General features: G+C 30.8%; 1 protein-coding gene across 1 annotated transcript; it reads left to right on the forward strand.

Moving 5' to 3' along the window:
• Positions 1-2,034: 2,034 nt before the first annotated feature.
• LOC130646957 (DNA polymerase epsilon subunit 2-like) lies at positions 2,035-12,052 on the forward strand. Its single transcript, XM_057452640.1, has 20 exons — positions 2,035-2,113; positions 3,029-3,129; positions 3,808-3,883; positions 4,068-4,100; positions 4,371-4,415; positions 5,173-5,257; positions 5,376-5,450; positions 5,844-5,927; positions 6,106-6,162; positions 6,421-6,469; positions 6,633-6,705; positions 6,946-7,006; positions 7,164-7,250; positions 7,837-7,975; positions 8,403-8,577; positions 9,207-9,315; positions 10,655-10,765; positions 10,861-10,926; positions 11,185-11,252; positions 11,796-12,052. Exons 1-20 carry the CDS (start codon positions 2,046-2,048, stop codon positions 11,809-11,811), a joined length of 1,578 nt encoding a protein of 525 aa, XP_057308623.1. The 5' UTR covers positions 2,035-2,045; the 3' UTR covers positions 11,812-12,052.
• Positions 12,053-12,409: the final 357 nt, after the last annotated feature.

The following is a 12,409-nucleotide window of genomic DNA, read 5'->3' on the forward strand; positions in this document are numbered from 1 at the left end:
TTTGTTACTCATTTCTTTTACGGGCATCGCAAATTCTCTCAGATTTTTTCCGGATAAAGGGCGTAATGAAATGAGTGTTTTTTAAAACACTGTTTGCGTAGAGTTCTTGCTTTATTTTGATTTTGCACGATTTGTAATGTATAAGCGAAATGATGTGTGGTCCACCCAACCTCATCCCCAAGGATCTTTTCCTCTTTCTGACAATCGGAGAAAGAATTGCCAGCGCGATTGTCAGAAAGATGAAAGAGCCCTGAGTAAGGGTTGTACTATTTTCTACATCTTCGAACCTGATTCTGGTGACTAGACTATTGTCGTACACACATCATCACAACAAAGTCATACCGTGCATATACTTGCCTGTAAAGAGGGACTAAGATTGCAAGCATTCAGACGGTATTATCACCAATTAACACGTTTTTCCTGCGTGGAGCGTTTTTGCTCTGCCTTTATGCTCATTACACAAGGCAATGTTTTTTAAGTCGCGCGCAGTAAAAGTAGCGCAGGGTTGTGGTCTGTGCTCCTTCTAAGGTATTTTGAGTTATTCTGGCGGGAAATGTTGTAAACAAACGATATTTTGATGTCTTCTTTTTTAGTTTAGAAATTTACTTACTTTTATGGGTATTTGCCTAATAAATAAAGCTAGCTAGCTAGTTATTATTGTGTTACCAGGTATTTAAAAGTAAACTCTGTGGCTTAAGGGGGCTTTTACCAAGCGAATTGAGAATGGCGAAGGAATTGAATCTGGGTTTCATCCTACTACTGTTCAAAACAGTGAAGTGTCTTACCACTGGACGACTAAGACAGATGACGTTTAAAGTCATGTCACTGACTTTTTGGTTCACTGTACACTTTGCCATCACCAAGATTCACAAGTGCAGCACAAACAGTAACAATCTTGTCGATACTAGTAAATTCTGATTCATTTGCTAAGTAAGAGAGATCCTTACTTTGTCATTGTAATGGGTATTGGTGCAGTAACGATGTGTCTGTTTTTATTAACCCAATCACATGTTCAATATAGCTAGTTGGTATGTAGTCAGGATGTGCAGAATCTTTCACTAACTGGTTTCCCTATTAAAGAAAAACAAATACTGTACCTAGCTAGCTAGCTAAGCAATGCCAGCCTAAAAGAGTTACTAACCTAACTATAATATAGCACAGAGCATGATCTATTTTACAATGAATAGAGCTATCTTATTAATAAAATATTATAAAAATAAATTAGGACACTTCAACATAGCAAAAACATGAACAAGATAACACTTACCAGTTGTAAAATTTTTCCCAAAGAGATATATAAACCTTTTTCCAGTTGGGTTACAGTCAGTACCATCTTTGTTTTTCCTTTTACATGCTCTTATCCACGTTTTCTTTCTTCTTGGTTGTTATTCTATAGAAGCCAGGTTTATCTTCCATTACATTATGGTTTGTACAACCAAAAGCAGCACAACTATTTGGCATTTTAAAAACTTTTACGTGTTCACTCTATACCCTGTCTATTATCTCCATTTATATTTAGAAAAGTCCTAGAAGTAGTATAAAAACCCAGTTAGGGTACTGGTCACTCTTCCATCCAAACACAACTCCCTGCAACATCCAACACGGCCCACACAGTGTGCTATCTGCCCCATTTTCCTCACATGGATGGGCTTAACTCGGGGCTATGATAAAACTTACTTGCACGTATTGAGTTGCTGCCAAAGGAATCAAGAGTTATAACCACTAAGCTACGGTGCCATAAAATTAACTACGAAATGTCCTTTGATTTCCACCAGAAACAAAAAATGTGGTGATTTTGGAATATTGAATGTAAGCACTCCTCTGGGTTTTAAAAACCAGGCTGTCATTTTAAATTCTTTTCAGTAATTAGTTTTTTTAAAAAAATAAGCACTGAAGATTGCATTCTGATTAGTTAAAATTTTACAGTGAAATATTTTACTGCTGTAAAGTAGAAAATCAAAACAAACTTAACTTGTCTATGGAACTGTGAAATGAAACTTTCTTTCTAAAAATTTCTAATATTAATATTTCCAGGCTATAAAATAATGGCAAATACACAAGTAAGAAGCAAAGTGGTTACTGCTTTTAAAATAAATGGTTTGTCCCTACGCAGGTATGTATCATAGAGTCTGAATGTAAACATCCGCATATGTGCTATACAAAACTTTTCCTGCAAGTTGAAAGCCCTTTAATGTTTTGTTTATAATAACTTATGATCTTTGTGAAAGCTATGTTGTGAGTGATTTAACAAAAGCTTTGCGATAAAACAATACAGCAATTATTAAGAATATGTACAATAAATTGCCCAGAAAACTATTGATATTAAAAAAAGTTTTATGCGAATGTTTTTTATATATATTTTCATAACTTAGCGTGTTTTGAGACAACATTTTATTCTAAATTATTTTTCAACAAAACATGACACAAAAAATATAAAAATTGCACACAAAACTATTGTTAAAAATTTAACAATATTTTTCAAGCAACCTATGCTGCTGTTTTACAGTCCAGTTTTGACACTTTTCAAGCAAACTAAGGCATCATATTAACCTTCTACGAACCTGTTTTGACAGTTATCAAGCAAAATACGTCAACTTTTAGCATGATATGGTCTATTTCAGTAGTTTTTAAACTGACTACAATGCCATTTTAGTGCAGCAAAACATGTATTTATATTGTGATATGAAAATTAATGATATTTTTATTTAAGAAAAAGTATCCTTTATTAAGATAGAAATTAAGCTCTTTTTAATTACTTTATAGTACAGAAAAGTTTATTTTCCTTACATCCTTATATAACATATAACAGACCATCTGTTATACTAGTAATTATTTATGTGAGTTGAACGTTAGTGGAAGCTTACATTCACACCCCATTGTTTATTTTGTTGATTCTATTATATTATAAGTGATTATATTATAAGTTTCAGTAGGTATACCAATGCTCTTCTTATATTGAGTAAGATTTAAAACTAAAATCATAAAATTTTTTTTGATAATATTACCCTGAATGTTTTATATCTTTCAGTGAAGCATCAAAGTTACTTGTTGAAGTTTTAAGTGAGGTAGACCACAATGAGTTGGATGGCTGGTTAGAAAGAATAATTGATTGTGTTCAAAAGCAACCCTGTACGGTGTAATATGCACATTGTTTTATTTTAGAACAATATTACTATGAAAAATACTTGCAATACTTTTATGTAGAGCTGAAAACGCTGATGAAGAAAATGTATAGAATAATGTGCTTTTGACGAACAGTTAAGGAGATAAAAGGGTTTTATAATTTTGGTGTCCCCCAATTTGAAAAAGTCCCCCAATTTAAAAAAAAAATCTTTACAAATTCTTATCCCTTTTGCCCTCATCATAGAGATCTTAAAGCTTATTTTTGACAAGACATTGCAGACAGGGTGTAATTCAGCATTCTCAGGAATTGTTAAATGGCTATTTTCCAATTGAAATTTATCCCAAATTTCTCAATTTTTTCGAGGAGCTAATTATTTTAATAACAGAATATGGGGCTTACATATTTTGTGCAAGTTGTGAAGAAATAAGATTTTAATAATACCTACGACCATCTTGATGAAATTTTCTTTTGGCTATTTTTTAAATTTCTGGATTTACACCCTAGCTGAAATATTGAGGTTTAAACATTTTGATGATGTCATCAACCTGTCCCTGTTATTTGACCTGAAAGTCTTAAGTGCATTCCAATGACTTCATTATTTAAATTAAAATATTGACGTTACATTAATGATATAACCCAAAATCATGGTTTACTAGCATTGTTTTTGTTAATTTACTTTGCAGTAAAAACTTCATTTGTTGATCGTGATGTTGTGGAGATAGCGATTAACGAATGTAATCAGGAGGGTGATGAAGAAGGGTAAGTATTGTGTTATGACCTACAATTATCTAACTTGAACAAACTTGAATGCTGTAACACTGGATATTTATAAATGGCTGTTTCCTTTTTGTAGTATAGCAAAATACTAGTGAAATTAACAAAATTGATTTTTAAGTTTTAAAGATGTTGTAGAAAGAACACAGATAACTACTTTTTGTTTTAGGGACAAGATATTCAACATTGTTGATGTTTTCAAGTAAATGATTTTTTTCTTGTTTAGAGTAAAAGTTTTTGCTTTTATTGTTCCTGAACATTTTAAAACTGTTTTGACTAAATCGATGTAGTATCTTAAAACTGTGCTTGATGTTATCAGTGGCATTAATGTTGCATGCCTATTCTGTAAAATAATTTTTGTTGGACACAAAACTGTCACATTACATGTTCATGTCTGTAAGAAAACAATGAAAATATAGTGAAACCATTATCTGTTTCTACTGTCAAGTAATTTAATTTTTTTGCATTTTAGATTACCTCGTTTTATTTATAATTCTGAGAGAAAGAAATTTATACCGTAAGGTTCACATTGTGTTATTTATTATGAATAGTTCCTCCAGTCCTGTCCCCCATAGTACCTCCATAATGATTTTTGTTGTCTCATTTATTTCCATTCCTAATTTTATAAAGTACTTTTAAAACCAGGTAAGGTTGATGAGAATAGCCTTGCTTTTTGCACATTTCCATTTGAAAATCAAAGAACTAAATTTTTATTTCATCAAATTTAGTTGATAAAATAATTGGTTTTATGAACTTTAAAAACCTTGAAATCAGATTAAGTTAGCTTAAAAAAAACTTGGAATGTATAAAGTACTTACGTGTAGCTGAAATGCATTAAACTCCTTTTCTTTAAAATATACAAGATAACTGACGAAGCAAAAAAAAAAAGAATAACACATTATTTCAAAATATTTTGATTCATTTTAAAATCCTCAAGCCTTTCTAAATCATGTCAGCACACGGCAAATGGCCAAGTGAATGCCGAGGTGTTGCTGACGTCAGACGCCAAAAGGTGAATCATAAAAAAAAAATTCACGTTAACATTAACATTTTTATACCGACTTGAAATGAGTAAGTACCAATGCGAAACAGTGTAATAGAGTTTTGCGTTGACAATTTTTTGCAGGCGCAAAAGAATTTGAATTAGAAAGGCAGTGTTAATTAGACTTGCCTTGACTTACATAGGGATTTTTCTTTTTGTGTGATTCATCACCTTCGATGACATCACTTGTTATTTTCATTCTTGCAAACATCCCAACTTGTTTCTATTTTAGAAATCCTAATCAAAAGGCGTGTTTGCATGGAACTTTTGATGATAAAATAAATATGTTTGTTGAGAGATATAATATCTTACATCAGGTACAGCATCTTTAGCACATTTATTTTTGTATTTTTTTGATCAATTTAAGTGTGTATTGTTTTTTTATTGATTGTTGGTTAGTATATCAGTTTGAATCAGGTTTTTGTTTACATTTAGAGGGCATTACATCATGATTTGTTTATGCCAGCAACAGTTGCTGCTACAGGATCAGGAAAAAGCTCCAAGTTTTCGGTAAGACTCTTTCTTTAATTACCAAAGACTGTTCTTTAAATTGGTTGTAATAATAATGTTTGAGCTATCTTCACTATCAATAAGTTTTGCAATATGTATTTTTAAGTACAATAGTGTGTAAAATTAGAATTTAAACTTGAGGAGAAAGCATTTGATAACATTATGTGTAAAAGTCCAAAGTTTTCTCTCGTCTTTTTGTACATTCTTTCATTTTTTATGTCTTTTTTATGAGTTTTTAACCCTAAACACAAGACTGGAAAGGTTCATATGATAACTGTTTATTGAATACAGAACTCATGCTATTTGCACTGTCTTTTCACGACTCTGGTGAAAAGTTATTTTGTGTTTCTTTATTTTCCTTTTTATTTTGTGTTTATTTTTTTTGACATTTAGTTGAAACCAGTGGAACATCTCTTGGGTTGTTCAGGAAGTCTGGGTGATATTATTGTTCTAGGCATGCTCGCACATTTAAAAGAAGTGAGTCAATTTACTTTTGCTTAGTTTTTTTTTTGTTAAAGCTAAGGTAGGAATACTTGTACTGTGTTGTGGCAATTACATATCTTTTCATACTTCATCATTAAATGACAAGCATGTTTTTCAATTTATGACCTTACATTGCAAAAAGGAAAAAACAGAATCTTATTTATTTTTTAAGGGAAAGTATTTCCTAGAAGATCCAACTGGAGCAGTGGAATTGAATTTAACAAAAGCAATATCCTTTTTAATTGATGACATGTTACCCTGCTTGTCACCACACATCTTTAAATATTCTTTTTTCACTATTTTTTTGTCAAATTACAATTTTTGTTTTAACCCCTAAATTTTGTTACAGTAAGTTTTTAAAAATCCTTTTTTTTTAAAAAAAACAATGCTTCTTTAATGCCTTATTAATGTTCAAATGAACGCAAAATCAAGGCGGCTGTTTTCTTTTCCCGCAATTCAAAGTTTGACCTTAACAATACGTTTGTACGTGTTTCATTCTGGTTTATTTACTGAAAATTGTTTTGTTTTGGCAGAAGGTAAAAAATAAAAACTACTCTCTTGTTCTTTTTATTTTTTAATACTCTTGTTTAACTTGGTGTGTTAAGATTTCCGAAGTTTTCTAGAACCCAGCAACAAGGCTAAACCATGATTAAGACATTGCATGTTAATAACATTGTGTACAATCTCTTGCTTCACTAGGTAGTTACGATGATCAAGTTTTTCATGTCACTGCATTAGGATTCCCACCTTGTGAATCTGCACAAATGACAAGGTAAGAAATGTTTTCATATGTATAGCAAGATACATACCCCCTGCTACCATTTTTATAAATAGCGATCCAATTTTACACTTTCAGCTTGTGTATCTCGTCATCGAAACGTTTACCGTTTCAGGGGAGGAATTGCAGTTTCAATTATCTGTAATTTCTGTTTTTGGCATATTACTGCCTTCATATTTTCTTAATCTTAAGCTGAATGCCTTCATTTACTGGTCTTGTTCTTTGTGTGTTTAGATCTTATTTTGGTAGCATCAATTTTTTTGGTGGACCATCCACAACTTGTGTCGCTTCTTCAGTAAGTATTTCTGCTAGTTAATGTACCAAGACAATAATTTTTCAGAAAAAAACGATAAAATACGTTCAACGTTTAGGAAAAATGACCATTTCCTTTAAATAAAGCTGCATCAGGATTAACTGTTTCATTGAATATGTATTGCATCATCCTTTTTTAGGAAAAGTTAAAGAAGATAGAACAAGATGAAGAAAATCAAAATAATATGTTCGTGTTCCTGTCTGATCTGTGGTTGGACCAACCTAAGGTAGGTTTTATGTATACCTTTAAAAATTGTCTTTGGAGTGTTAGTACTAATATACCAAAAATTAACGAAGTTGTATCTTTTTCTTGTTTGTATATGATTAAATGTTTGTACACGTGAATTGAAAGCTCAATTTTTTTTAGTTGGATAAGGAAATGTTACTACAATCTTCCTGATTTATGTAAAAGCATGTTTATATATTTAAATAAGATATATGTTGTGTGTTGACATTTTCAGATGAGAGGTAAGCTTTAAACAAAATAGTGATAAAATAGTGATATAATCTGTTTTTCATTTTAATATAATGTTTTTAAATCACTTTTTATCTTAAGTTCATCCTTTGGTTCTTTTTTCTTCCCTCAAAAGTCAGCAAGTTCATCAGACATAGCTATAGGAAAAAGTAGCGGAGAAAATTCAAAAATTTTTGGTTAAAAAACATCAGGAAAATATCAGAAATGTCAAGAAAATTGAAATCAACTTTTAAGTTGATACACCCTTTTTCTTCTTATGTCTTATAACTTAAAAACGTTCTCTCTTTACGCTTTTTGTTCTCCAAAGTTGCACTTCCATTCCTTTTTTATTTTCTTAGGTGCTAAATAAATTCAAAGTATTGCTAAGTGGTTACTCACAGATGCCACCAGCTTTGTTTGTCATATGTGGAAACTTCTTATCTCAACCTTATGGATCAAAACATTTATCTGTGTTACGAAAATGTTTTCAAGATTTAGGTAAGTGTTGTGTGCAAAGTTGTCGTAATATTACATTGTCAAATCAAAAGTTTAAAAGCGATTTGTATTTCGAAAATATTGTTACTACCTAAAAGTTTTGTCCTTACCATAAGAATCCTACAACAGGCTGTAAAGACTTTTAAAAAAGTTACTGTTTTTAGAAGGCCTAATAATGCACAGGAAGTTTTTGGCAGGTATTTATTTTTGCGATTTGATGATATTGCAATGTTTTGCGTGTTTTTTTATTGCGAATAATGGATTTTAGAATATTCGCGGGTATTTAATTTCGCGAAAACTCGCATGACTTTCTACCCTTCCGGGCAATAACAAGAAAAAAACGTAATGTTAGGTGTGACACCACCCTACGTAATGCAATTATCTTATAAGATAATATATATTATTTTTTCTTGATTACTATTTCGTATAGGTGATATAGTTGCAGAATTCACATCATTAATCGAGACGAGCCGATTTGTCTTTATACCCGGTCCGCAAGACCCTGGTCCTGGGAATATCTTACCGCGCCCACCACTATCGAAATTGTTAACTGAAGAAATTCGAGAAAAAATTCCGTTCGCTCAGTTTGCGACGAACCCATGCAGGTAAAACGTTTCTCCTTTTTCTTTAATTGATCGCCCACTTTAGGTTAATTTATGTATACTTTATTGGCAAAAAATGTTGGGCAAAAGAGACTAATTTCTCAAGATTAACGAATATTCTGTCCCACGAATTTTGTTTTAATACTGACATAAAAACTATAGACGTTTTTAGAGCAATATAATATTCTGGTTAAATTTTTTTAAGACTCGTCTATACATAGGGTTTGACCGTAACTTTCAGCTCGTTTCACACTACAGTAATATATTTACAGCAATGTTTTGCAATATAAGAATATAGATTGTCAAACTTGTTGTTGTTTCGATGAAATTCTTTGATTTTAATTTTATAAAGTTGTTTTTTTTTCTCTTCCAATATTTCCGAATACATGCTTCAAAGATAACCTCCTAAAGTGTTGATGGTCAACAAATATTGTTCTATTAGCCAAATCTAGGAGAGGTGGTTCGTCCCATGAAAAGTTGTCACTTGAAACCGGGAAGTTTAAAGTGCGTGGGTTCGGATCCCAATTTTTCCAAAAATTTAGTTAACATTTCGGACAGAGTTAATCGTAAATTTTTTATCTGTGCTAACTAAGTGAAATGTTGGGAAATGTCTATAATTATATTTTTTGTAGAATTCAATATTGTACGCAGGAGATTGTGATATTTCGCGAAGATATAATTAATAAGATGTGTCGAAATAGTATATATTTACCTTCTGATATTCAAAATATTCCAGATCACGTGAGTATTTGTGTAATTTTTATTGAAATTAGGAAGGTCTAACTGAAAACGGGTGTCAAATGCGTTTATGTAAATCAAATTTTTAAAAAAAAAATGCTAAAAATGTCCAGGGCGTTTATTTATAAAATTTTAAAAAACAGGTGCTAGAAAAAGCGCCCAGGTCATTTATTTAAATCACATGTGGAAAACAAGGTACAATTTAACATTTCATTTTGTATTTAGTGATATAACTTTTAAATGTTTGAGGATGTCATAAAGTATTGCCATGACTATCTATTTGCGATTTTATAAAATAAACAATATTTTCTTTCTGCAACATAAATTTTTGAGACTTGTAACATATATTAATGCAATTATAAGAACAAAAACTCAATAAAATTACGACGTAATAATTTTGATAACAGTAATTTTGATAGCAATAATTTTGATAACAATAATTTTGACAGCAATAATTTTGATAACAATAATTTTGATAACAATAATTTTGACAGCAATAATTTTGAAACAATAATTTTGATAACAATAATTTTGATAACAATAATTTTGACAGCAATAATTTTGAAACAATAATTTTGATAACAATAATTTTGATGACAATAATTTTGATAGCAATAATTTTGATATCAATAATTTTAATAACAATAATTTTGAAACAATAATTTTGATAGCAATAATTTTGATATCAATAATTTTAATAACAATAATTTTGAAACAATAATTTTAATAACAATAATTTTGATAACAATAATTTTGATAACAATAATTTTGATAACAATAATTTTGACAGCAATAATTTTGATAACAATAATTTTGATAACAATAATTTTGACAGCAATAATTTTGAAACAATAATTTTGATAACAATAATTTTGATAACAATAATTTTGACAGCAATAATTTTGAAACAATAATTTTGATTTTGATATCAATAATTTTGAAACAATAATTTTGAAACAATAATTTTGATATCAATAATTTTGAAACAATAATTTTGAAACAATAATTTTGATAACAATAATTTTGATAACAATAATTTTGATAACAATAATTTTGATATCAATAATTTTGATGACAATAATTTTGATAACAATAATTTTGATAGCAATAATTTTGGTCGGCAATGTTCTATGGCCTTAAATTGAGTTTAAAACCCAGGGTAAAATTCAACCTCTTTATACTTAAAAACGCGTTAATTGTGCCACTCTATGGGGCTGGCGTTTATTTCAATTTTTTTTATTGATTTTTTAAGAGGGGCACTTAATGCGACAAAGGACAAAGCTTTGTAGTGTTTGCGTAGCAGAAATGGTTGGATGGACATAATAAGAATTTTTTTCTTTAGTTTGTCAAGAGTATTCTCTCGCAAGCTCATTTGTGTCCGCTACCACTCAACATAAGACCGACATATTGGGCGTTCGATAACGCGCTGCGTCTGTATCCTCTGCCAGATCTGGTAAGTGATTATAATTCAAAAATGATATGCGTTTCGTATACACGGTTGCACATCAAATGCATAACCAATAACTATTAGTGTTGATTTTATTTTAGGTTGTGTGCGCAGACAAGTATGATGGGTATAATATAACCAACTCTGATACTATTTGCATGAACCCTGTAAGTATTTTTGAGAATAGAAGCAAGATGAGTCTGTAGTTTTTAAAATTAATTTTTATGTTACGACTCGAGTTTATGATTGGTAAACCTTATAATTTGGAGTTATTTGATTGGTTGAACTGAAAACTGAAATGTCTATTTACTGGTAATTTATATAACATTAAAGATATTGAAAGCTAAATTTCTAAATTAATAGAGTTTGTATGCAGTAGCATTTGTTAAATAGTGTTTTTAACAATTTTTTTAATCTTGTTTTAGGGTTCGTTTTCACGTAATGAATTTTGTTTTAAAGTTTACTGGCCTGCAAGCAAAGAAGTTGAAGATTGGTATGTAGTATGGACTTTATTTCCAAATATTATGTTGATCAAAACATTTTGTCACCTGCTAGCGCTCACATTAGGCGCCAATTTTAACGCATCAAAAGTAACGCAAGAGTTAGCTATCTCAATGTGAACCGAGCTTAATTCAGTTTAAAATTTGTTTTGATGTAAATATACCGTTTTTACATAAATTATAGTCTAACCTGCGCGTAGATAGAATTGGTGCGAGTACGTATAAAAGGCTGCAATGCCAGATCTTGCAGTGAGTTTAAAATTGGCTGATTTTCACTGCGATATACGCGTAAGCATGAAAGCGCGATTTGAGTTGTGAGCGTAAACACGAAAGCGCATTTTGAATAAATAAAGATTGAGGCCAAGATTCTTCCACGCTGAAGGAAATTATGCTTAATTATTGTTTTTAGTTTGAGGTTTAGCGCTGAATTTGATTAATGCAATGTGTGAAAACTGTTGTGTTCTGTAAGATCATCTTTGTATTAGTCACCAAATTTTAGTTTAATGGAAATTTACCTTGTGTTGTTGTTTTGACAGTAAAATCAACACGTGATGAGTAATTGACAGACATATCGCGAGGTTTGGTTAATTGTATACTCACGCGCTTCTCGTGTAGCGCGCATTTGGTGGTGTCAACACTAAGCTGTCAATCATTGCGGACCATTTGAAGAAGAAAAGAGGATGCAGACCAAAATATGAGAACAATTTTTTGATGTGTCAGCAGTTTGTAATGCAATATGTAATTTATTTATCTGTAAAAAAACCACTTCAAAAATAAACTTACAAAACGATAATTATGTTAGTGCTCGTTCTTCTACGTATTTTTGATAAAAGGTATTCAAAAATACTTCTAATAGGAGGTATGGGAACAAAAAAGAGATGGAGTGGGGGAGGTACATTTGTTTGTTGAATGTTTGGATTTAAAATCTAATAGGTGACTAGTGTTGGCTAATTTCGATAGGTAGTCATTGATGATCGCTGATTGTAAAAAAAAATGTCATTGTCGGGCTTACCTATCGATGCTTTTAGCGTAACAATTGTTAGTTTTGCAAAGGTTAAAGTCTTCGTGTATGAATGGTCAAACAAAGGCTATGAAAAAAGCGGACTTAAAGAGATGAAGGGAATTTGCTTGGTTATCGGAATGTTACACG

The sequence above is a fragment of the Hydractinia symbiolongicarpus genome, chromosome 6, assembly GCF_029227915.1.
Source record: "Hydractinia symbiolongicarpus strain clone_291-10 chromosome 6, HSymV2.1, whole genome shotgun sequence".
Taxonomy (NCBI): domain Eukaryota; kingdom Metazoa; phylum Cnidaria; class Hydrozoa; order Anthoathecata; family Hydractiniidae; genus Hydractinia; species Hydractinia symbiolongicarpus.